General features: G+C 40.8%; 1 protein-coding gene across 5 annotated transcripts in view; it reads right to left on the bottom strand.

The window, feature by feature from the left end:
- PPP1R21 (protein phosphatase 1 regulatory subunit 21) overlaps window positions 1-24,898 on the bottom strand; it is a 66,743-nt gene extending 41,845 nt beyond the window's left edge. For all 5 annotated transcript variants that reach the window (XR_007462189.1, XR_007462190.1, XR_007462191.1 and 2 more), the window contains exons 1-9: window positions 24,696-24,898; window positions 15,323-15,391; window positions 11,944-12,090; window positions 9,825-9,926; window positions 8,313-8,477; window positions 8,077-8,135; window positions 6,979-7,073; window positions 3,202-3,254; window positions 2,559-2,708 (exon numbers count right to left, since the gene is read on the bottom strand). Coding sequence is in view for 2 of the 5 variants with exons in the window: in XM_049651455.1 (XP_049507412.1) it covers window positions 2,559-2,708; window positions 3,202-3,254; window positions 6,979-7,073; window positions 8,077-8,135; window positions 8,313-8,477; window positions 9,825-9,926; window positions 11,944-12,090; window positions 15,323-15,391; window positions 24,696-24,752 (897 nt within the window). In the remaining 3 variants the exon portion in view is untranslated. The remainder of the gene's footprint in view (window positions 1-2,558; window positions 2,709-3,201; window positions 3,255-6,978; window positions 7,074-8,076; window positions 8,136-8,312; window positions 8,478-9,824; window positions 9,927-11,943; window positions 12,091-15,322; window positions 15,392-24,695) is intronic.
- Between the last annotated feature and the right edge of the window lie 2,490 nt (window positions 24,899-27,388).

The following is a 27,388-nucleotide window of genomic DNA, read 5'->3' as shown; positions in this document are numbered from 1 at the left end:
TTATGAACTTCAGTAGATATATGGCGTCAGATCAAAACTGATGAAAATCAAGCATCTCCTGAGGGCTTCCTATGTGTAAGACATAATGATAACAAGAACTAACCGTTAGTGAGTGCATACTACGTCCCAGGCACTATTCTTAGTACTCTGCACGTATTATCCACTTAATCCTCAAACATATATACCTATGAGGTATGTACTCTATCCTCAGTTTTAAAGATCAGGAAAATGAAGCACAGAGAGGTTAAATAAATTGCCCAAGAGAAAACAGAAAGTGGCAGAACTGGGCTGGGACCCCAGTAGTCTGGCTTCAGAATCCAGGCTTTTGCTACACTAATAGGTACTTACAGGATCCATGGACATAAACATTATTCAATCCCTGGAAACACTGCATGGTACAGAAAAACAAGCTAGGAAGAAGAATCAGCCAAGTAGGAAGAGGGGCAGATTCATTTCAGAATACCACATTATGGGGCACTTAAGAGCACACATCTACAGCAAAATCCCTCAATTTCCTCCCTGTGGGAGCCAGCCTTCAAGCTAGCCCCACTGATCCCGGCCTTGGCCATTCTTGGCTTTGTGTAGTGCCCTACCTAGCACATTGTTTCAGGGTTGGTCTGTGTGACCAAAATGATATGGTAGAAGTGATGATACTCAGTACCCACACTAAGTCACAATAGGCATTGTGGCTTCCACTTTGCTCTCTCTTGGATCCCTCATTCTAGGGGAAGTTAACTGCTATGTCCTAAGGACACTCAAGCAGCCCTGTGGAGAGGTGTTCTCATTGAGAAACCAAGGCTTCCCGCCAACAACCAGCACTAACTCACCAGCCAGGTGAGTGAGCCACCTGGGAAGCAAATCCCCCACCCCAGGCAAGTTTCTAGATGAATACAGCCTCAGCTGACTCTTGACTGACCTCATGAAAGATCATAAGCCAAAGCCCACCAGGCTAATTTTCTCCTGATTCCTTACCCACAGAAAGTGTGTGAGATAATAAATGTTTGTAGTTTTAAATGACTAAGTTTTAGTGTAATTTATTACACAGCAATACCTAACTAATACACTCACTATTTATTTTTCCTTTTCAGTAAAAGGTGGTCCTGCAAACTATCGTAAATCCTTTCATTAGAACTAGATGGGCAGGGAATCGGGGAGGGGTGGGAAGGCTTGGGTAGCTCAGTTCGTTAAGTGGTTATGCATCTAATTCTTAAATTTGCTCAGGCCATGATCTGATGGTTTGTGAGTTTGAGCCCTGTGGCAGGCTCTGTGCTGACAGCATGGAGACTACTTGGGATTTTCTCTCTCTTTCTCAAAATAAATAAGCATTAAAAAAAAAAAAAAAAAAAAAAAAAAAAAAAAAAAAAAAAAAAAAAAAGAACCAGCTGGGGAGAAAAAAGGAAAGGAAGGAACAAAATTTGCCAGGCCCCAAAAAAAGGACTGAAGGGAACAACACTTAGCCCTCTTCTTATTCCTTGTTTAAACTTCACACACTCTGAACATACCCCAAAAATCAAACAGAGAAGCAGTCTCACCCCCACTCCATACCCCAGCAAGAAGGGTCAACTATACCACACATATTTTTTTGCTTTTAAACATATCCAGGGGCACCTGGGCGGTCAGTCGGTTAAGCGTCCGACTTCGGCTCGGGTCATGATCTTGCTGTTCGTGGGTTTGAGCCCCACATCAGGCTCTGTGCTGACAACTCAGAGTCTGGAGCCTTCTTCTGATTCTGTCTCTCTCTCTCTCTCTCTCTCTCTCTCCCTCTGCCCCTGCCCCACTCACGCTCTGTCTCAGTCTCTCTCAAAAATAAATAAACGTTAAAAAAAATTTTTTTTCTTTAATTTAAACATATCCAATGAAGAAAGTTACACAGGGAGTATAAACAAGGAAAGAGAAAAATGCCAGCAAATTAACTTTTCCAACAAAATGCACTTTTCTTTATGCCACATCCCGGTCAAAAAACTACTGAAGTCCTCCATCCTACATACGACGCAAAAAGTCTGGGCCTTGGCCTGCCCAGGGGCCTTCTAGAGTCTGGAGCCATGTTTTTTCTCTGTGCAACCTGACCTCCCATTCCTCCACTTAAAAGACTTGACACTCTTGCCAAAACAGATTGTTCACTGCTCCCTTCCCTCCGCCCCACCCCCCCACACACACTTCATTATGCCTTCTAACTCCATGACTTTGCTCATGTCTTATATCCTCTTCTGGAGGAAAAAAACCCATCCTATTTCTCTCCTTCTATTCAATTCCCGCTCATTTTTCAAAGCCCATTCAAACCGCCAAAGAAGCTTTCCCAGACACTACCACCAACAGCAATCTTCCCTCCTTGATGACCTCACTTCACTTACTGATCTTACCACCCACACTTCCCCCTACTATTTAATTTCTTAAGAATCTCCATGTTTGCCATATTTTATCTTGAGGGTAAAGACCGTGACTTACAGTTTTCTTCCATGTCCTCCATGGTAGTTGGCTGATGCACAGTAGTGGTCTGAAAAGATAACGTGTCCTCCTACTTGTTCAGGGCAAAGAAAGGTATCCTGAATTAACTTTACCTTCTGATTCAACGGAGATATAGTGTCAATGGCAGAATCAATAGGAAAAATCTGAATCCTCTGTTCTGTATAGGTGTGAAAGTTCAGTAGAGCCGTCACAAGATCTTGAACAAAAGCCAGGGCCTGCCCAGCAATGTCCCGCATCTTCAGCTTTTAAATGGAAAGTATATAAAGTCAACTCTCCAATTACTATTCTCAAACAACTTTAGTAAGTCCCCTTTTAGAGAAAACACTTAAATTCTAGTATAATTATTCCTTAATTTAAATTTATTTGCTCCCACTTGGATTTTAATATTCCCTCCTAAGTAAATTAGAATGCCACCAGTTTTAGAAAATAGACCTCTTCCACTTAACCTAGACCATATAAGCACAAGTCCACCAACCTAGAAGAAAAGTAGGACTCACAAAATTATTGCATCCCATAATTCCATTCTAAAGTTATCAGATGAGAGAGAACAAAAATCTGTATTATTTATGAATTCAATGAACAGCAGATTATGCAATTTTTTAGAAATGTATGACAAAGTGAAGCAAAAGTTAAACACATGGTTTTTAGTGCACTAAACAGAGGCCCAAACCGATAAATTCTTGTTTCTGAAAAGTCTGACATACACATCGCTGAAAATAAAAACATCATCATTACCTGATGTCTCCTATTGTGGAGTGGAACGTTCAGAGCGTTATACTGACTATATTCTACAAAACAAAAATGGATGCATGTTAATTCATTTTACATTTACAGAGAAGCTGCATAACTGAAAAATAAATGCTCTGCAGCAGAATCAGCTTTACATAAGAATTGTAAATGATCATAGTGTAAGAGAATAATGGAGTTTATATGGAATCAGTTGTTTCTTAGATAAAGTAAAACTTTTGATCTTTTTTAAGTATGCCTAACGTGGGGTGTGAACTCATGACCCTGAGATCAAAAGACATATGCTCTATCCAGCCAAGCACCCCCAAATTTTTTTAACTGTAAGATAAACCCTGAGTTTCTGTTTCTAAGAAATATTTCCAAAACTTGAGGCCTATCAAGATTACTTAGGCCCATGATGTTCTTGCTATCTTCAGTCATGCTCCTTTCTAAAATAACCCTGCACACAGCTGCCACACCAATCATCCAAAAATATCACTGTTTTCATGACAGTACAATATTTGACAGTCTACCACGGTCTGCTACTGCTGATCCCAACAACTCAATGCTAACTTCTCTGGGTTGGTCTCCTCATCTTTCTCACAGTCGTTGTCTCTATCCCAGACTCTGTTATCAACCTGTTAGCTTCACCTGGCTTCACACTTCAATCCCCGCCTCCATCCCTATGAATCTCTACAGCCACTCAAACCCTCCCTCCTCTGCCTGGTCCTTAATCAGAAAGATCTGGTGTCCAAATCCAACTCAGAAAGTCCCTATGCCGCTCTCATCCAGTTCTCTCTTACAGCCCCATTTCCACCAAGGGCTTGGTCTCCCATCCACAACTGGACTATTTTCCTATCAGTTCTCTTGGGGGCCTTGCCTGTTTTCCCTCCCAGCCTGGCCCATCATTTCCAACACTGCTCTTGCTAACATGAAAGGAGATCAGGGTCCATGACAATTTACCAAACTTAAGGGGGCCTCAGTGATACTCTGCAATCCATGACTTCATTGCTGTGTCCCTTCCCAAGGCACCTGTTCCAAGCCTTTTCCATTTTAAGCCTCAAACACCATTCCCTGTCTCATCCTCTGCCCCACGGATGGGGTAGCCTCCCCCTACAACACCAGGAAGACCAGGGCCGAAGACCAAAGGGTTCCTATGTTCCCTACCCTCCACCTCAGAGTCCATGGCATCACATATCCTGTCCTCAGCCAACCCTCCCCCTGGGTCCCCAGCAATAGCTCCTTCTGACTCCTCACGGCCTAGTCCATCAACCACCCCCTCTCCTCCCTACTTCTTCAAAATTACCTTCAAAAAAAAGCATTTGTTGCAGCTTTTTAAACTCTATCACCATAGTAACTTGTTCCCCTTTACCTCTATCATACTGAGTCCTCTGCCCTTACGCATCCCCTGCATACAACGCCTTCTCTTTTACTCCCAACCTTTTCCATCTCCTTCATTCCCCCTGCTCAAAGAACAGCATGTCTTCCTCATGTCTGCCTATTTCCTCAGCACCCATGCACCTCTAACCCTCTGCCGGCCATCTGGTATCCATCTCTATCCTGTGTAAAAACATTCTTCTCCAAGTCACCAAAGCAGCTGCCTTTACTGTCCATCACCCTCTCTGAGCTCCCTGCCTTTATTGTCCATCACCCTCTCTGAGCTCCCTGCCTTTACTGTCCATCACCCTCTCTGAGCTCCCTACCTTTACTGTCCATCACCCTCTCTGAGCTCCCTGCAGGAATGCTACAACTTAGAACTGCTGCCCAGCACCACCAGGCTGAACACTCCCTTCCCCACCTCCCATGGCACCCCATTTCCCCAGTTCGCCATCATCTCCACTCCAGCCTCTCTCCTTCCTGATCACAGCTCTTCAAGGGTACTACACGGGCCTCTCTGCACTTTATACCCCTCATTCCCAACATTCTCAAAGCCCATTCATCCCCCCAGGGTCAACTTCAGTCTCTCTCCGAGGTCTGGGCTTTTATTAGAAATGCATACACCAATAGACAGCTAGACGTACTCTGATCCGCCAGAATATTAAACAACAAAGTTAAGCTCGCCACCCCTCTCCTCCATAAACCTGCCTCTCACCTGCCTCTTTGATTTCTGTCAACAGTGCCACATCTTTCCCCCACACTGCTTCTTCACACTCCTCTGCCTGCCTGCATCTATCGCCCTGACAACTCAGGCCCCAGCCTCCATAACAGGACACCAAGACTAGCATCACGGTAGTCTTGGCCCCTTGCCCATTCCAGGGCAGTCTACACCCTTGGCAGACCAACTCTGTGAGACCACAGATCTCATCGTGACATTCAAAAGCTTAAACACCTCCACTGTCTCGTGAATTACGTCCCAACTCCTTGGGTCCAGCCCCTCTCAGCCTTTCAGAACTCACCCGTCACTGCCCCCACCTCCCAGTCACACTTAACTAATTACTGCTCATCAGACTGTGATGGCACCTTTTGTCCCACATACTACACTCCACTCAATCCCCTGGCTGGTTCTCCTGCATCTCAGCCCAAAAAAAAACCTACTCAGGCCCAGTTCAAAGCACACTTCCTCCAAAAGACTTCCCCAAACAACCCTCCAGCAGTAATCTGTCCTTCCTCTGAAACCCCAAGAGTCTTTTTTATACATTTCTAGACATTTCTATACATTATTCTCTCCCCTTCTGAACTACAAGTTCCTTCAGGGTACCCTGAGATTTCTTAGAGATTTTTGTATCCCTTGTGCTCCCTACCCACCTAGGCACTCAGCAAATGATCTCTAAATATTTCAGAACTCAAAGAAGTAACCCACAGTGACATGGTAAGGATCTAAAGTAGGTAGGGTGACAACTAGTATTGGAAAGGGAAAAATTTTTAAAAAGAGATCCAGAAGGAAATTATTAGAACCTGATGACAAATTGATACAAGGATTAAAGGGAAAATGAAATACCAAGATTTCAAGTCTAGGGGATCAAAGTATGCTAGCACTATTCACATTAATGTAGAAACTAGAAACAGGTGTTGTTTTCAGAGGACCTTAGGTTTCTGATATAATAATGACATATGCTGATTTTAGTGTTAGATTAAACTGCTGGGGTTTTTTGGTGTCTTTTGTTTCCTCTTTTCTTAGTTCTTCCAGAAGAAAAATTTAGGGGAAGTAAAAAATTTCAATCATGTAATTGTAAGAAGGGAAATCTGTACTTAATTGAATATAGGCTTCAAAATTCCAAGCAATTAAATAAAATATATTCTTTGTTTTCAAGGTTCTGATTTAATTATCTAAATGTTACAAAATTGGTACCTATTATACATGTAAGTTGATTTTCTTTTTTTAAAAAAGTTATTTTTCTTGATATGGCTATGTAAATTACCAGACCATTCTCAGGATGAAGAGGAAGCAGGACTTACTCAACTCAGCTCTGTATCACTGAGCAGGAGATACGAGGCTGAGAAGATCCATCACCCACTGCCCTTCCCCCACTCCCCCCACCATGAGCAACTTTTCTTATACAAATTTTCAGGTATTTTATGTGCAGGATGGTTTTTACCTTGGGATATGCTAAATATGTGCAATTAAAAAATGTGGATTTGAGGTTTTTCCAAGAAGGCCAACTTTGGAGTCAGTCTCCCTATGAAACATGAGGGCCAAAGCTGATCAAAAAAAAAACAAAAAGAAAGCAATCTTGTGTTGAGCCAATGAAGTTTTTTGCCACATAGATTAAAAATGATTTTAATTAGTTCATTACCATAGACAGGTTCAAAGTTGCACATAAAGAATAACTGTACATTAATACCTACTTGTATCATTAAAAGGTACTTTTTCACTGATGATTGATAAGGACTCCTCTAATCTACCTGACAAATCTTCATGAAGGTTCTTTAACTGTAATTGACTGAAAGAAAAAAAAAATACAAAACCACATTATTGTCAGTCAGACAGTGGATCCTCACTTCCTTGTTACCACAACAGCTGGTATCAGGCTTTCAGAGAATTGTGCCTGACACTGGGAAATGCTTGGTGGTAGACAGTTATTAAAAGATGAAGATAAGAAAAACACTAAGCCTCAATTCTGAAGCCCTTGAGACTTCTGTTGAATGACGTTGAAGACTGTCAGAATTTATCACAGTCCCAGTATCTAATACAATCTTATCAGTTTATTTCCCCAAGTGCAAAGTAATCTTAGAGCCATTTCAAAATCACAAATTTTCTCTTTATGGCACACAAATGTTTGTTCAAGTATTACAGTAAAGTTCTTTTTTAAGTATTCTATCAGATTCGTCTTCCCCTTGGGCTCAAAATCTGATAATTTCTCTGGTTTTGATTCAATTATGAGTATAGGTATACATCTAAACCATGCATATAATTCCACCAATGCAACTAAATTGAAGAAATACACGTTGACTGATTCTGTAAAAACCTAAAATATTATGTCATTCATCAAATAAATACTGGAGTATGCTTTTACCACCCATCACTTCATCAAATTTTAAGATTTAGGTATCTCCAAATTAGATCATATAACCTCTCTTTTATTCAAAATGTACCATTAAAAGGTTGGCATAGTGATAAGGAGTCAGTTTTCCTCCCTGGGGTTATCAGAAGGCTCTCTCTTCAGTGCAGTCTGAAACAGAAAGCACCCAGTCCTCAGTACAGGAGCCCCAGAACGCGATCGGCCACGGCAGCAAACATCTGCACAGGCTGAGGACTAACGCACAAGCCACTCCACCGAGAGTGCATAAGGCCCCGGAGAGAACAGAACTGAGGAGGACCCCGGAGATGGCCTATTCCCAGCTCACTTCAAATGTGAGAAAATTGAGAGAGAAGAGTTGCTAAACCAAAACTCAGGTCTTCTGATTCTTACTTCAGGGCCCCTTGGAATTCACGTTTCCACATACCATTCTTCTGTTCGAAGCCGACATTCCTTGGCCTCCTTTTCTAGAGTCTGAGATTTTACCTGAATTTTAGAAGAAAAAGAAAAGCAGATGGCTCAGGCTATAGATGAGAGCACACTTAGGGGACACTGCAGGCAAGCGCCTCCCCTTGAATGACTAACTCTGCGTTCCGTCAAGTGCACAGATTTACAAGAGTCTTGACTATCTCTTAATGTGCTCTCACCAACAGTGGGGCTTACTTCTAGTTTGGCCTTGTCATTCTGCAGTTTCTCGATCGTTTCCATGTACTTCCGCGTCAGGCCATCAACCACAGCTTGGTGCTGGGCCGCCTCCATCTCCAGGGTGGCCAGTCGACTCCTCAGCTCTGCTTCCACATGCTTGTGCTGCTCATCAGCTTCAAAAAACTGAACAGAAAAGATCATTTTTATCTTTTCACGATATCCTAATATGTACAAATGAAGAGGAAAATAACAGCAGTGACTATTCATTGAGCAATTTCCACCCGTTGCATCTGCTCACTATGCAAAACCCGCACAGGCATGATCTCACAAGATCCTCACAGTAGGTCAGAGGTAGTGCTGTTATCTCTCCTTTACACTTGCGGAAACCAAGGCTTCAAGGGTCTACGTAACTTGTCAAATGTAGAAACGAGATGTGAACACAGGAGATCCATGCCAAAGCCTATACCTCCTCCCTCTCAATCTCACGGATTTCTTTCAAACAACTTCTGGCACACAGAGAGAATTCAACTGACCAGGGTATAACTTTTCTGCTATGCTAACTTCCACAATTAAAAAATCCAAATTCAAACAGTTGCTATTCCTAAAACAGGTAAAACTCCTTTCCTTAATAAGATCAAAAGCTCATTTTGTTAACATTCGCAAAAAGAGTGCAATATACACATATTTATTTTCCACCATTTCACTACGCTCACCATTTCACAAAAAATTCAGGAGGCACAGCTGGATATATTACAGTATGACTCTTAAAATATGCTGTATGTTGGGAGGCAAACACTGATTATTCAACATTCCATAAATATATGAGTGCCTGCCATGACAGAGAGAGACCCTGTCCTGGGGAAAGGCATAAAAAAATGACATGATGTGTACCCTAACAGACCTTACAGACCAACAGGTGAACAGATACAAACCAACTAAATGGTAGTAACTTAAAACACAAACACTTCTTTTTGATAAGCCCTCATCTAAATGATCCATCTCATCATTTTCTAGCTAAAATGAACAGTGCTTAGTACTATACTGTTAAGTTATAAAGTTATTCTGCTGTCCTTTAAATAAATGCGTACTTCAAAGCACACATCAGATTAAGATATGAAAGAGATTTAAGAAGCGAATGAATGACAGTGACATATATACATAACAACCACAGGAGACATTAAAATACATACACAAAACACTCTGTGCTGTCCTGCATTGGTTTTTCCACATTCCAGATCATATGAGCCATCTTTTTAATTATGTTTATTTTGAGAGAGAGAGAGAGAGAGAGAGAGAGAGAGAGAGAGACAGGGTGCGAGTAAGGGAGGGGCAGAGAGAGAGGGAGATGCAGAATCCGAGGCAGGCCCCAGGCTCCGAGCTGTCAGCGCAGAACCAGACGCGGGGCTCGAACCCACAGGCCATGAGATCATGACCTGAGCCAAAGTCAGATGCTCAACCGACTGAGCCAACCAGGCGCCCCATCATACGACCCATCTTTAAGTCATTGGAAAAACAGAAAGATTTTCTCACTTGTATATGTAACCGTTCATTCTCTTCTATCTTCTTTTGTAGATCTTCATCAAAGACGCTCTTCTGCTCTTGACTCAACTGAGAAGAAGATTCTCCACTTTTCTGATGGAAAGAATAAATTATGTCCACATAACTTTCATCCTTTAGGGAAACATCCTAAGGTACACAGATTCTCTATCACCTTAGTAGCCTGTCTCTTCTATGTGTGCACCATTCTCAAACAATCCTGCAAAAGGTATACAATCCATCACTTAACTTTTCCTATTTGACACAAGTAGGAACTGCAAATATTGAAACAAGCAGAAGAGCTTAAAAAGGAGATAAAGGGAATAAAGTACAGATAAGGTTCACTATTCTTTGCAGATCAGTCCGGGAGTGGTTCTATTGGGAGACATAGCAGGCCCAGAAAGCTAGCAATAAAAACATGCTACAAAACATCATTTCGAGTTGATCTTTTGGTTTGGGAAATGACAGTTTTAACAATTCCATGAGTCTGAGTTGTTAAACTCCTTTAAGAAATTGTAATAAATCAGCATTCACAAGGACAAATTCACACAAAATTTCACATAAATATCTAATTTTTAAAAAAATATACAACCATATAAAATAAAGCTATTATAAATAAACGGAGGGAAAAAGCTCAAAAACACCTTCCTTTCCCTTTTTTACTAATATTAACTTTTTCTACATAGAAGAATAGCACTATTTAAGAAAGCCAATAATGAACATTTGTTTTCATGGAATACAAGAGCTGAGACTATTCCAGGGATAGCCTAACAATGAAACTGTGTTCAGACATAAGTCACCACCCTTCTCTGCCTTTCTTGTGCCCTCACTCCTCACTTAAAATGAAGTTACTTACTGATCCAATGTGAGCCAATGACTGGAAAGCCCTTTGAAAATGGAGTAGCTTTATTAAAAATAAAACATTAAATATCCATTATGTTGGGACACAAGAGCTACACAAAGCAAGACTGCCGAATGACATATTCTGGGTCACAATGCTTCCCAAGTTGGAAAGCTTTAATTAACATTAATTCAGAATTGTTACACCCAAACCTCTGAGAAAACATCCATGGGAGGGGATCTCGCCAACCTGGGGAGGCTGTTTGAACAACCAACATATGGTTGTTCCTTCCCCAAGGAATCTCCAGAGCATGCATATTTTGACAAAATTTCCCAAGTGATTCTAATAGATACCTGCTTTCACTCTCTCTGTTCTCCATTTATTTGAAAATTACCACTCTAGAGAATTCTTTCATGTAGAGGAAATGTGTATGGAAAGGTACTAACGTATAATTCTGTTGATTGCCTATCATATGGCAAAAACAGTTCCAGCCACCTTTACAGAATCCCATTTACTACTCAACAAACCTGAGAGTATCATCCCCATTTTGCTGATAAGAAAACTGAGGTTGCAAGACTAAAATGACAGATGAAGAATTCAAGCATGGGCTTAACTCCAAAGCCTGTGCCCTTCCCTCCACACCACACTGCTTCAGAGTTGCTATGTGCCTTCTTCTTCCCTCCCATCTTTCTACTCTTACTGCCTCAAGCCATACGTTTGCCAGGTGCCACTCTACATACACACAAGACTTAAAGATTCAATCACTAGCCCCAACCCTTCAAAAAAAATGCAACTTCTTAGTCGCAGAGTGCTCCAAAGTACCAGACCACCCATCTCATGGCAATGAGGATCTTGTCTCACTATACAAACCATAATGGAAAAAGTTTACTTTTACATGGCCACACAAGAATCCTAAATTGGCCTCCTAAGAATAAATACTAAGAAATATCTGCAGCAAACTTTCAAGCATAAGGAATGAGTATTTCGACTGCTACTTTCACATGAGCTGTTACACTTTAACACAGTCTCACATTTGATTTGCCCTACCTTGAGTTAATAGCGACTTAGTGTAACTGAAAGCAGTAAATTTGACCAGTATATACATAAATATATATACAAATAGCAAATGTCTGCTTCCTTGACCCGACATCCAGCCATAATAATGGAAAATTAGGGAATGTGGAGATGAGGTGTTCTGTTAAAACCCAGATGGCCTGTAGATGTCTGTACCTCGCAGACAAGGTCTCACTAACTTGCTTGTATTTGACCTACCTTGTTTTTCTTGCCTCGGGGTTCACTTACAGCCAATTCATCTTGAAGTAGTTCTACCCTCTTGGCAAGCTGCAGATTTCGAAATGTCAAACTGTCCATTTCTTGCTGCAGTTTTCTCAATGACTGATCCTTCATTTTCAGTTGTTCCTACATCCAAGTGAAAACAGACCATTCCTTACAATTTCACCTTAAGGTTTAGAGATAATGAAATTATTTTTGTTTCACTAAAATATTAAAACCTCTTGCTGTAGGGAATTCACATTGTATGTTTATCATGCCAGTTCCATGTTTTCAGCTATTTGGCCAAACCGAGTAAATTTAAAAATAAAAATAAAAATAAAGCATATATATTGAAGTAACAGACAGTCATCAACTTAAAGTAAAATACCTACAACTGTATGTTGTTCCATAATGTTGTTGCGTATGTGTCTGGCAGTGAGGAGGCACAAAGCCTGAGGCTACAATTTTATAAACTTGAAATGTGAGAGAGAACTTCATACTCACTGATGACGCCCTTCAGTAAGAATGGGAAGCAAATTTATTTGCATTCATTTTTTTCCCCATAAATCCGCCCTGAATTTAAGTCAGCCAAAATGAAGTCTTTCCAAGACACTGTGATTTCTCAGGTCAAAAATCAGTATTATCCTAACATGAGAATATTTTTAGATGCCGTTTGCCCTACATCAATTACTTTAAAGTTTTAAGTGAAAATAGAAACAAAATCTATATTTTAAACAACATATATTTCGCTGCCCATTCTGAACTGTTTATACTATAATGGGGTAAGAAAATGGAAAGCTAGGGAAATACTTAGCTTCACTCTATTTTTAAAAAAATATTATTCTCAGTAACTTTACTTATGACATTCTGACAACTTTGTGTTCACTGGTTATCGAACACAGATGACCAAATACTACTGCATATTTCAAGATGTGTAGGTTTATTACTTTCACTGAAAAACCACTGCAATGCTAAGATGAGGTCAAGCTCAATGATAAACTAATATAAGTATACTGCAACAGCAACCTAGAAACCAAAGTCTGGTATCTGCAACCTACTGACATTATTTGCATGTTCAGAGCAGCCAGAGCGATAGAATAATGTTTCCATTAAGTAGAGAAACAATTTTTCTTTTCTATTGATTGTTAGTAAGCCCTTAATTATTTTTTTAGGTAAACTATGCTCCACGTGGGGCTCAAACTCATGACCCTATGATCACGATATGGAACTCCTGACTGTATGTATGCTCTACTAACTGATCCAGCCAAGCGCCCCTTACTCAGTAAGCCCTTAATTTTTGCTTGCAGTTTAATGGTAAACATAGACCTGCCCATATCCAAATTATCATATATTTCAAATTAAAGAAATCCAAATCAAGGAATGCTGACTGTATCTAACAACTCACTGAAGAGGCAAACCCAATATTATCAAAAGCCTGCTGTAACAGAAGACATCCTAATATTCCCATTGAGCAAACAAGCAAATTGCCATTCTTACTATAACTATAATGACCACTATAATGAATAGTAAAACAGTTATTTCTTTACATCCTTACAATTAATCACCTCTGACTAATGCTTCAACTCCATTAACCAATCATCAATTTCAAAAGACAGCTATTTCAACCTCTCTGTACACCCTAGTTTCTGCAATGGGAGATGATGATAATGTTATCTGCCTTCACAGAGTTGTGTGAAGACTAACTGACAGAGCAGATGTAATGTGCTTGGCACGATGCCTGTTACACAGTGAAGAGTTCAATAGTCACCATCACCAATGTCGCCACCACTGCCACCATCGTAGAGTTAACCAAACAACCAGCAACGGGATGCGGTCATATGCCAGAGTGGGCTACTAAGACACTCCAGGAAATATCTTCCCCAGTTTTAAACATCATTAAGAGAGAGGCAGCCTGGGTGGCTCAGTCATTTAAGTGTCTTACTTCAGCTCAGGTCATGATCTCGTGGTTCATGAGTCTGAGCCCCACATCAGGCTTCTTACTGATGGGCACACCCTGCTTGGAATTCTCTCTCCTTCTCCCTCTCTCGATCAAAATAAATTTAAAAACCTAAAATAAATAAATAAATAAATAAATAAATAAATAAATAAATACCTTTAAGAGAGGTAATGATCACTTCTTCAATGATTTAGGCAAAATAATAACTTGACTAACAAATCCTAACTATAAAGCTCATGCTTACTAATCTTGGCTTGGGCACAGCTTCGGAAGTATGGGTACGGTGTTCTGAGCTGCCTCAGCGCCAAGTCTGTGCAACAGCACCTGAGGACAGGGCACTCTCAAGGCAGAATTCTCTAGGGTAGGGTCCAACACTATAAGTAAAAGTACATATTTCTGGGTTACCCACGTGGAACCACCCAGGATAGGTCACTGGTTGGAGGCTACTCCAGGAAGAAATAAGAGTAAAGGGAATCCTAATCCCTTTTGTCTAAAAATCAGGCAAGGGAAAGAGTGAAGAATAACATAGACAGTATATTTAACTGAAACAGGCCATGAAGAAATCTATATTCTAGAATTAATTTATTCAATTAAAAATATCACTAATCAGGGGCCCCGGGGTGGCTCAATTGGTTGAGCATCCAACTTTGGCTCAGGTCATGATCCTGCAGTTCAAGCCCATATCGGGCTCTGTGATGACAGCTCAGAGCCTGGAGCCTGCTTCAGATTCTGTGTCTCCCTCTCTCTCTGCCCCTCCCCTGCTCGCACTCTGTCTCCCCATCTCTCTCAAAAATAAACATTAAAAAATTAAAAAATATATATCACTAAGCAATATTTATGACATGCCTACTAGAATGAGGCAGAAACAAATTCCTTCATTTCCTATTATATTTCTCCCCTCAGTGAACAAAGATGCTGATGATAAAATGTATCACTCAGAGTAACCTGATTTACAGAGGTTATTACTATGAAATACCTCAACCCAAAAGCAAGATCAATGGACTAAATGGTTCACACTTTCAAATCCATTTATTAGGGGACAACCATCTGCTGAATGCTGGGCATATAAATGTGAATAGGACACAGACCCCCTCAGAGTGCTATCTAGTGATGAAGACATATAAGAAGGCCCATTAATTCAGATAAATTTAGCTAAAGAGAGGCCATGAGGTATAAGGGAAAGCACGAGATAAAGTCAAATGATACTTTTTTATACTTTTTAGCAAGGAAATCAAAGTGCATCACGTTCATTACCTAAGCAAGTAGGAAAGTTAAATACAAAAAACTATATTACCTTCTCCTATCCCTAGTGAATCAGTGTCATTGTTGAGACCTTACCAGAAAACCAGCTGAATTCCTTGCATTGAGTATCGCCCAACAATGACTTACCCTCACAGTACAAATATGAAACAGGTTTCTTACCTTTAAAGCAGCAGAATTCGCTTGTTCATCCACAACACCTTTTTTCAGGACCTGATTCTGAGCCCGAAGCTAAAAACAGAGGAAGCAATAATTAATTTTTAATATAAAGCAATAGCAAGGAAATCATTTACCCTTACTTCACAGGATCATTACACTGAGTAACTATCTTCCCACATATATATGAAAATAGAAATATTTGCCCGGAAGAGGATAGTAGATATCATCATTCTGTCATTTCCTCAGATAAGGCACAGAGGCTGAGCTGCCCAATGATGTAATACTAATCAGTGGCAAAATCGAGACTAAAATCCAGTTCTCTTGACTTCCACCCAGTACATGGTTCTTTCTATAAAACCAAGTCACTTCTTTAAAAAAAAAAAAACAAAAAACAAACACAATAAACTAAGTACTAATACAATAAACTAATATTAAAACTAATAGAAAGTAATACAATAAATAACAAGGTACTGTGTATGCCATTTTCCTTGAACCTCTGGCACACATTCATTTGTAAAATACATACATTCGGACTACTTATAAAACCCTACAGAAAATCAAAGTGTAGGGCATTAAACATGCCCAGCAGGATACTGTGCCTGATATTAGTCATGCAAATATCATCACCCACAATAGCCTCGGGAATGGTACACTTGCAATAAGGCATCAGCTAAGGTAGTATATGAAAGCAACTAAGAAGCAGACTCAATCCAGAAGTCAGTAATAGCAGCTAACATCTGAAAGCTCATTATATACCAGGCGCTGTCCTAAATGCTTTACATGTATCACTTCATTAATCCTTACAACCCTATGAAGTAGGTACTATAATTATGCCCATTTTACAGATGAGCAAACTGAAGTACAGAGAAGTTAAGTAGCAATGCTGAGATTCAGACCCCAGCAGTTTTTACTCCAGAATCATAATGCCATTAGACAATATTGGTTACCATTTTCTAAAGCTACATATAAATGAGAAAAGAAGTAGGCAGGAGAAGTTGGGGGAGTCTCTGAAGAGGTAGGACTTGGGCTTTATTTTTTTAATTGAAGTATAACTGTTTTATTTTTTTTTAATTTTTTTAATGTTTGTTTATTTTTGAGAGAGAGAGAGACAGAGTGCAAGCAGGGGAGGGGCAGACAGAGAGGGAGACACAGAATCTGGGGCAGGCTCCAGGCTCTGAGCTGTAAGCACAACTCAATGTGGAGCTTGAACGCACAGATCATGAGATCATAACCTGAGCTGAAGTCAGGCACTTAACCGACTGAGCCACCCAGGTGCCCCCAACTGTATTTTAAATAAAGCAAACCAATCAAGAATTATGCAGCTAAATGAATTTTCCTTATGTATACCTCTATATAACCACCACTTACAGGGTTTTAAAAGACTAAATCTCCTTCTATAGTAAACAGAAAGTTCTCAGCAAGGATAATGCTGAGCATGTAGGTATATACACAAGTCCAATGTAGCCAAAGCAAAAGGTTTACAGACTAATAATCTAACGGTGCAGTAGGGAGACAATGGAAGACTTTCTCTGAGAAAAAGAACGCATGGGATGATTTTATCTGTGCGCTTAAAAAAAATCTACTACCTCTACATAACTCAGATCTGTCTCCTGAGAACAGAAATGACCCTCCTCTGTGCCAAAAAACAAACAAACAAAGAAAAATAGGAATATCTGAATACTAAATCTTAAGCTGAGTATGTGAAACTCATTAGAAAATTTAGCTAAGAATTCAAGAAGAAAAGCAGGAATACTACAGGATATTCAACAGCTTGAGCAAAATGCAGATTTAAAAAAATAAGCTTTTCTATTTTTAGAAAGTTAAAGATACAGTTCACTACCACAACAGAAAGAAGACCCAAATCTTGCTCTGCCAATCAGTAGACAATACAAACTTGAAAAATTCACTTAACCGTTCTGAATCTCAGTTAAATGGTCTATAACATGGGTGAATACAGCTACCCTATCTTCTTTCTTCTGACGTTGTTGTGAGAACCAGAAAAAGAAACTTACATGAAAACACTTTCTAAATCTTAAAAGTCCCCACGAATGGAAACAGAACTTTTTTTTTTTAATGTTTACTTATTTTTGAGAGACAGAGTGCAAGCAGGGCAGGAGCAGAGAGAGAGGGAGACGCAGAATCTGAAGCAGGCTCCAGGCTCTGAGTTGTCAGCACAGAGCCCGACATGGGGCTCGAACCCACGAACCATGAGATCACAACCTGAGCCAAAGTCAGATATTTAACTGACAGAGCCACCCAAGAGACCCAAAACAGAACTCTTATTACTAGAATGAATCAGAAGGATAACAGATAACATTTATGAAAGCTTGCCTGGTATAAGGCATTGTGCTAAATGATATGGTGGAAAGAAGTGGTCTGCAAAGAGCTTACAACTTAAAAGGCACAATGAAAGATAACTAGCAGGACTTACTAGAACTTCACTTCCCTACAAGAAGGATTGGCAAACTAAGGCCTGTGGGCCATACTGGCCTGCTACCTAATTTAAAGTTTTACTGGAACAGAAACACAATCATTTGTGTATTGTCTATGGGTTACTTTTGAGCTACAATGACAGGGACGAGTAGTTGCAACAGAAAATGTATGGCCCTAGGCCTTATATAGTTACCATTAGTCTCTGTACAGAAAAAGTTGGGGCATCCCTGCTCTAGAAGTTCAGAAAAAAGAGGTATGACTTTAATATTGACTTCCATCATGTAGTATTTTCCTTGTGCAACAGTATCAACACACTCTTGAATATGTGCTAGGTAACAGAATTCAATAAATACTCTCAAACCCACACAGCCAAAAGATGGCAATGACATCTCTTATTAAACTGCTCAGTTTTAATTTTACTTTTTAAAGTAGTAAATTTTACATTTACTAATTTATGTTTAACTTCTGTACTCATCTCCCAATTGTCACCAAACTATCATTCATGGTAGACTACAGCATACTTCCCTGTATTTCCTGCCTACAATGAAAGATCAATACCATGGATAGAGGAGGCAATCCATCAATTTTTAGTTAATTAATCAAATTAAATACTGTATACAAAAGGTGTTTGAATGTAATACATTATACATCTATAAAGCTGTCATTAGTTTAACAGTACCTCTCTGGCAATTCTCCAAATGACTTGAACCCTCAAAAGCCCTGAGCCTAACTCCCTAAACACCACTATGCAGACTACTCTATGTAACTCTGGTTCTGGAACAGCCCAGCTTCAGTCAGGCTTATCACAAAGCTATTTCGACAGAGAGAGAGACAGAGAGAGAGAGAGAGAGAGAGAGAGAGAGAGAAAGTGGTAGTAAGTCAACTATGATCTCTCTCCTGCCACTTTGACAATCTGGGATAGGATACCTGGCCCAAGGTTAGGGGTTTACTATGTCCAAGAACAAACTGTTGCAAGAGTTTGTGGGGAAAGAGAGATGAATCACACATACACATTTTCTCATCTAATCCTCAACAATCTCCTGTGTTAGAATCACTTAATTATTTCATACCAGGAACATTTTGACATTTTACATGTTTTACAACCCTATAAAACAAACTAATAAACATATAGCTTTCCTTCATTACAAAGTAATGTTGCAACATACAACCCTAAGCCCATCCCTACGCCTCACCAAAACCTGGATTCAAAACTTCAAAACACTGAAGTCACCTGCAGACCCCAGCTTCAGAATCTTTGGTCTGGATGATCCCTAAAATTCCTTCCAGTCCCAACATTTTAAGTATTCCAAAGTGCTGGCAATCTCACTTGGTCTACCTACTTACTTGTTCTTCCCCCTTGGAAGGGGATAAAATACCTGTAGGCTATACAATACCAGGTAGTGGTGGCTGGAGTTATTGTCACTGAGGCAGGAAAGAAACCTTCTTCTCTCAGACTTGCCCTCAAATGGAACCCGTCTGCTCCTGCTCCTATGCAAGGAAACTCATTAGAACAAATCCCACCCCTAAATCCTGTGATCTAGCTGACTCACCAGTGACGAGAAAAGTAAATCAGTTGGACTAAAGAGGAAGAGTAAGACACCCCTGGCTTTTCTAAGGCCTTACTATTCAAAATGTGGTCTGCAGACAGTTACAATAGCATCACTTGGGAGCAGATTCTTAGGCCCCGCCCCAGACCTACTGAACCAGAATCTGAAGTTCAACAAGGTCTTCAGGTGAGTCAGAGACATTCTGTGTTTGTGATGTACTCATCTAGGGGTTAAACTAGCACTTTCTCACAGGGTGGCCAAGAGCCACATGTGCCTAATTGAATTTAAATAAAATCTAACAGGGGCACCTCAGTGGCTTAGCTGGTTAAGCATCCAACTCTTGAATTCAGCTTAGGTCACGATCCCAGGGTCTCAGGATTGAGTATCACGTTGGGCTCTGCACTGAGTGTGGAGTCTGCTTATGATTCTCTTTCAGGGCACCTGGGTGGCTCAGGTATCCAACTCTTAATATTAGCTCAGGTCTCACGATGGTTTGTGAGATCAAGCTCCAAGTCAGGCTCTGAGCTGACAGCACAGAGCCTGCTTGGGATTCTACCTCTCTCCTTCAAAATAAATATTTAAAAAAGTAATAATAAATAAATAAAACCTAACATTCTGTTCCTTAGTTGTACTAGCCACATTGAAAATACTTAATAGCCCCATATGGCTAGCAGTTACCCTACTGGACAGCATAAATACAGAACATTTCATTCTTATAGAAAGTTCCATTAGATAGCACTGAACAATGCTATTTTCTAGTCAAACTTCACTAGTGAACCCTACACATGAGGGCAAAAAACAAAAACAAAAAAATAAAACTGATACTAGATTTTAATCCAAGATACTAGATTTTAATCCAGCTCCTGAGTTGATTTCCCTTACAGCAAGGGGCAATTAATCAGGTTCCACCAAGCTCCAACCAAACATGCCAAATCAAAACTGACCCTTCACCAATATGAATAGCTCTTTCCTAAGAGTGTAAATCTAAAAAGCTCCCAAAGGCAATCTCTTTCATAACTAAAAGTAGCACCAACTGCAAAGTAAACTGTTAAGAGAAATCATGGATGTCTGACTTTCCCAATGGTTTTTACTGCCTCAAAAAGAGCTTCAAAAAGATTAACTGAGGAAGAGCTAATACTGATACCATTCCTTGAGCAATGGTTCTCAAACTTTGGTGTGCATCAACATCATTGCACAGGTTTTTACACACAGATTGCTGGGTTTAACCACCAGTTTTAGATTCAGTAAGTCCCAGGTGGACCTGAGAATTTATAATTCTAACTCATTCCCAGACGCTGATGATGCTGGGGCCACACTTTGAAAGACACTGACCCAGAGTGAAACATACATTGAGAAAACAGAACTTGAAACATGCTTATACACATAACATGATGCCAGGCAGGGATACAGGAGCTCCTACAAAGAAAGCAGGCTGAAACCAACAGAGCCAGGACTCAGTGCTCTAAGCCTCTCTTCTCTATGAGGTATACCTGAGCATCAGAAGCAGACCAGGCCAGGGCACCTGGGTGGCTCACTCAGTTAATTGTCCAACTCCTGATTTTAGCTCAGGTCATGATCTCACAGCTCATGAGTTCAAGTCTCGAGTTGGGCTCTGCACTGACAGTGTAGAGCCTGCTTGGGATTCTCTCTCTCCCATGCTCTCTCTCTGCCCATCCCCTGCTTACACTCTAAATCTCTCTCTCAAAATAAATAAACAAACATTAAAAAAAAAAAAAGAAGAATGGGGCACCTGGGTGACTCAGTCAGTTAAGCATCCGACTTCAGCTCAGGTCATGATCTCATGATTCGTGAGTTTGAGCCCCACATAGGGCTCTGTGTTGACGGTTCGGAGCCTGGAGCCTGCTTCAGATTCTGTGTCTCCCTGTCTCTCTGCCCCTCCCCTGCTAGCACTCTGTCTCTCTCTCAAAAATAAATAATAAAACATTAAAAAAAAAAAAAAAAAAAAAAAGCAGCAGCAGACCAAGCTGTGGAAGAGACACCATGTAAGAAATGATCTTTGATTCTTAATCTACAATGTAGTAACTGAGGCCTTGATTAGCTTTCCCTCACATCTTAAAGAAGTAGCTTGTATCTCTTACCAATTAACTCCATAAACCTCTAAAATTCAGTTACCTACACCTTTTCCCTCCCCTGAACTTTATTAAACCTGAAATTTCAAAAGCCTCCAATGACCTCCTAATTGCCCAAACTACTAGGGTCTTAATCTCTACATTCACTGCCCTTTCCATTAACACTCAATATTTTAGCAATCAGCCTCAGAAATTCTCATCTGCTTTGGCCTCCCATGGTCCATCTTTTATCTAACTAAACTTTCAGTTTCCTTAATGGGAGCTCCTCAGACCATTTTTTTCCTTCCTGGGAGGGAAAAATATATGATCACAGTTCCCAGAAAGAAATGGGCCCCTTCCTGGAAAACAGGCTGAGATCTGCATTAAATCAAAACAAAGAGATTCTGCAAATGTCCTTGGTTTAGGGATCATGCTTGTTGCTCTCTTGCTTTGTAGCCTCCTTCTACTGTTTATGAGGAAATGTTTTGTCTTCGTATCCTAAATAAGGAAAAAGACATAACTGGATTTCAACATTAGCCCACAATGTCTGCACCAGAGAAGGTAATAAAAGGCAGAAAGCCCCTTCCACAGGCTCAGAGCTGAAGGTGGCATAGATTTTACCTAGGAATTGCTTGGCACTAGAATTGACAGAGAATAAAAACACATGCAATCTTTTGACCAACCTCTGTTCTCTTACGTTCTGAAATTTCCATCACATTGCAATTAAAAAGATGATAAATGGTCTAGCCTAGTTGGGGAGATAAATAACCTCAAGTCTGGCAGACCTCCTTAGAGTCTCCTTAGCATCCCCTCCTTCTTTCACATGCTTCCCACCCATGTTCCCCAAAGAGTCTACCTAAAGTGTTCCACCCTGATTAACTCTTGCAGTTCAACTATTGTCTTCATAGGAACTATTCCAGAAGCTCTGGCCATTGTCCTGACTTTTAACCAGTCCATCTCCACTAGAAATTTTCAGCAGTTACTCCAACAACACCTCAAGCTCCTATGTGAACAAGAGAACTTTAATGTGCCTGCCGACCTTAAAATTCTATAATTGCATCTAACCTTTAATACACCCCTTTACTCCAAACTGCCTCAACTTCCTGCCAGTGGCCTCTGTCAGTAGCAGTCATATCCCCTCACCTCAGACCAGCAGGGTCAACTCTCAGTCTCCCCTCACTCACCACATCCCACAGAATCAATGAGACACCACGATGAGTGCCTCCTACACTCTACATTCTTCATAAATTTAGTGCTATGTACCAACAAAGCAGTAAAAAAAGGTAAGTGAAAAGGTACTTTAATCATAATTCCTAAATCTAGGTCCTCCTCTCCACCTCAACAGTCACTAATTTGATTCAAGCCTGTATTACACTCCTCAAAACTATTCCAACAGCCTACAGTCTGGTCTTCTTTTCACCAATCTTTCCCTTTCAATTCATCCTCCACATAGTTACCAGTTCCCCTCCTAAAAGTAACACCATTACCCTGATTAAAAACCTTTGACATTACTCAAAAGATAAAGTTCAAACATATTTAACATCCACAACCCTTTATGATCAGGTCCAAATTAACTCTCCAACTATATTTCACCAATCTTGCCATGTATCTTAATGTGCTTTCGTGTCTGCAAACATAGCCCTTTCCCTTTGCCTGGGATGCTACCAACCCTCCCTCTTCCCTACTTCCCAGTTAACTTCTTCAACCCTTACCCTCCATCTCTTCTGTGCTCCCACTGAACCAACACTTGTCATACTGTATCATAAGGATGTACAATGTTTGAACATCCTATTAAAGGGTGCTCCTTAAACTGGAACTCTGCCTCACTCAACAGACCATGGCGGGCCGTTCACAGAAAGCGCATAATAAATGTCTGTTAAATGAAAGAGCATCTATATCCAAACAAATAAAATCTTCCAAGTTCGTAATACTTTGGGGAGGCTATGTAATTATTTCGGCAATGCAGTCACTGCTTAAGACATTTTTAGAACTCTCTTTGGCCATCTGGAATTGTCTTCTGAGATTGTTTACTCCCTGGAGAAGAAAATCAGTCCCTTTACTTTATATTCATAAAACATTTTCACCCACAAATAGTAGAGCCAAGTTTGAGTACCCTTCTTCACCGACCTTCTTCATCATATGGATGTTTCAAACAACTTCTGACCCTTTCAAACAAGAAAATATTCCCTCAAAGGTTGAAAACTTGCCATCACTGACATTGTGCTACAGGCTCTTAAGACCAATTCAAATGGAAATGCAACAAGTTTTGCCTGAGGTAGCATCAATGAAAAAGTATCTTATCTCAAAAGACTCCCATTTGATGGTGAAAAGAGGTAAGTGTGTATGTTTAGGCACAGCTTTTATTTTTCAAACAATATTTCCTTTCACCTTGCTGAGGATTTGTTAAATGAAATCCTAAGGAAATAATGCATCCGTTTCTCCAAATTGTAAACAGGGGGCTAAGTCTTCCCATTGCCCCCATGATAAAAGGTCACAGAAAACTAAGCTTAATGAATGCTAAATCAATTTCTGAAGATGTGAGATTCTTTTATAACTTCATTAGAATATTCTTAGGGCAGCAACACCTTAGAAGCAGCACCACCCTTTTCCAAGGAAAGGGTTCCATCATTTAAAGACGGGTGCCATAAATACGACAAAGGGGCAGGTCCCTAGTTTGCTTAATTCAGCATGTATTGAGCACCCGGGTGCTCTGCCCCACTCCAGGTGACCGAGGGAAAAGAAAGAAAAAAGGACACAGCCCTAGCACTCAAGCTTTCAAAATCATCTCCAGACAACATCTTGCCAATGCACTGAATACATTCGTAACCACCCATCCCCAGTGAGACAGTTTACACGAATGGCTCTTTTCACCCTCCCGAATTGAGTGGGGACACATAAATCTCTTTTATCTTCATCTCATCTCTGTGAGAAGGAAGAAAGCTTGATCTTTCCCATCACTGGGCTGGGAAGATTGAGGAAGCAGCAGTGGAGGGGTTGGTCCTTACCCTTCCCTTCCCCTCCCGACTAGCACCAAAGGCAGAAGCCAGGAAGCTGACACCCCAGTCCCAAGCCCGCTAGTTTGGTGAGAAGCAAGAATCAAACTCCTGCTCCTTCCCGCAGAAACGCACACGGACCGAGACGCGGCCCGGCCCCATCTCCTGGGAGCTGCAGGTGGAGGCATGGTAATGGTGGACAGAGAAGCCAGAGGAGAGGAGGGGCAAGCGAGCGTGTCCCCTTCGCCGTTCCCCTCCGTCCCGACGAGTAGCTGCCAAGGCAACCCGAGGCCGCAGGGCCGGGGACCCCCTACTCCCCGCCCACGATGGATACCTTCGAGTACTCCTGAGCCAGCTTCTGGTACTTCCCCTGCAACTCTGCGGAGGCCATGGCCTCCCCCGCCCCGTCCGGGCCTGGCTGCCCAGGCCGCTCAGCCCCGCCCCCCGCCCCCAACCCAGACACGCTCCCCAGTTGGGCTCCGCCAGCGCCTGCCCGTTCGGCCACCGCCGCCGCGCCTCCTCCTCCACTTCCGGGTTCGCCGGGTGGGAGGAAGGCGGATGGGGACCAGGGGCGGGGCGACTACTGGGGGCGGGGCAGCGTCTGGGCGTCCCCGCCCCACCCTCCAGCGCCTGAGCACGTGCGTGCGCAGGCTCGCTGGCGCGCCAGGGCTCTGCCTCTAGGACCAGGGGGCGCCATCTTGTCGCATGGCCCAAGATGGCGGCCTAGAATGGAGAAGGAAAGAATCAAAAAAGGAAGAGAATGACGGGAGCCCACAGAATGGGCGGGGGACTGAGGAGAGAGGCGGTGGTTGCCAAGAGCAAAGGACCGGAAGAAGAAACATTCTAAGTGCATCAAGAATTCTGGCGGATCTTCTCTCCCCCCCCCCCCCTGCTGGTTCTCATGGCAACCGTGTGGCGTTTGATGGTTATAGCTTTCAGAACGTACTTGGAGAGAAAGACCTTTATGTTCCTTTATCTCCTTATCCGGACATGGTAGCACCAGACATGCTTTGCGTTGTAAACTGTCAGACCTCCCCCAGACTTATAACGCTTGCTGCGGCCACCCTCTCCTGTTCCAGCCCAGACAAACCATTGGCTTATATTTTGACATTGAAGTTTTCTTTGTGAACACTCTCTACCCACTGTATCCGCTCACCCCGTCCCCATGATCACACCACATCAGAGTCTTTTTCAGTGAATTGGGTAAAAAGGCATTAGGAAATTTTAGGGAATGACTCCAGCCATTCCTGCAGATAGGGTGGATGATAACGACAAATAACTGGAGAACTGAAGCAAAAAATAGTCTGCGTGAGGTATTTTTTGCCGCTTTTCTTTAATTAAAAGCTTGCCTCCATTGGTCTAATGGAGCATCTAGTGTATATTCGATATTGTTCTAGGCATTGCATTTATTGCAATATTAAAATGTTAATTGATAGAGGAATAAATAAGTGTGTCATGAATTACTACACAGCAGTTAAAACTAATGACCTAGATCTGTTTATGTCTGTATAAATCTGTATGTCAACATGACCAAATACTGTGTTAGCAAATTGCATTATACTGTAGCATGAAAAGATACGTTTAAAAATAGAAAACATTTGTATTGTGCATGAACACGTGAAATGTAGGAAAAATAGGAAAACAAGAACTGGGCTGATATACATCAAATTCTGGATAGTGGTCGGTCACCTCTAGTGAGAAAAAGAGAAAAGGAAATGAAACAGGAGAACAAAGGAGCATAAACTTTATTTTTTTTAAAGTAAATATGACAGGATGCTAACATTATCTATGTAGTAGATACAGAGATCTTAGTTATATTGGCATTTTAGGATACTTGAAATTTTCCATGATTAAAAAAACTATTTGTGCCATCCTGGTTTCTTGTTCGGCTATCAGTAAACCTGGGATTTTATAGTGAAAGACTGAGCCTATATGAATTTTTTAGCCATTGCAATATATAAGAGGATTACAAACTTTAAAAAAAAATGTTTTTGTTTTTTAATTTACTAATAGCCAAGTCCTACGTCCCCCAAACTTTCAGAACAATCCTTTTAAATCATTATTATTAGTTTTCCATGACACCACCAAGCGGCAGAATTAAATATTGTAAGTATATTTTTCTGGCTTGTAATGTAATGGAATTTTCAATCGTTTAAACATAAACTGCCATCTCAGAAACAACATTCCAATGAAAGAATGTGCAACTTTGTCTAGAGAGCATGTGTGAGTTCATTTTATTGAAATGAGAAATTTACTTTCCACTGCTTGGTGTAGTTATTCTGTCAGATGCAGATGTAGTGTTTTCAAATCCCAATTGCTAAGTCTGAATTAATTCTCTCCTTCAAAAAACACCTTTAAGTGAGTGAAAAGGCAAGCCACAGAGTGGAAGAAGATGCTGGCAACATATTTATCCAACAGAGGGCTCTTGGTCTCTTATTCAAATATATAAAGAACTCTTAAAAATCAATAAAGAGAAAGGCAATCAAAAACAAAAACAGGCAAGAGACTTCAACCAGCATTTCACAAAAGAAGATATACAAAAGCCCATTAAACATGCAAAATGGCATTCAGTTTTCATTAGCTATCAGGAGGAAGTGAAATTAAAACCACAGTGAGATACCATTTGCACCCACACAAATTGCTAAAGTTAAAAAGACTGTGTTAGGATACAGAACAGGATAAACTCTCATAAAATGCTGGTAGGAATATAAACTGGAAAAATCATTTAGGAAAAGATTTTGGTATTATTTACTCACCTGAAAAGGTACATATTCATGATCTAGCAATTTAACTCTTAGGTATACAGTAAAAAAAAAATGCATTTATTCACCAAGAATATTCATGCCAATATTATTAATAAAAGCCAAAAAAATTATCTATTAACAGAATAGACAAATGACTGTACATTCATATGATGGAATACTAAGCAGCAATTTTTGAAAAACAACTATAGGGGCGCCTGGGTGGCGCAGTCAGTTGAGTGTCCCACTTTGACTCAGGTCATGATCTCACGGTTCATCCTCTGTC

The sequence above is a fragment of the Panthera uncia genome (genome assembly GCF_023721935.1).
Source record: "Panthera uncia isolate 11264 chromosome A3 unlocalized genomic scaffold, Puncia_PCG_1.0 HiC_scaffold_11, whole genome shotgun sequence".
Lineage (NCBI taxonomy): Eukaryota > Metazoa > Chordata > Mammalia > Carnivora > Felidae > Panthera > Panthera uncia.
The sequence above is the reverse complement of the archived record's forward strand: the minus strand, read 5'-3'. Positions and strand labels throughout refer to the sequence as shown.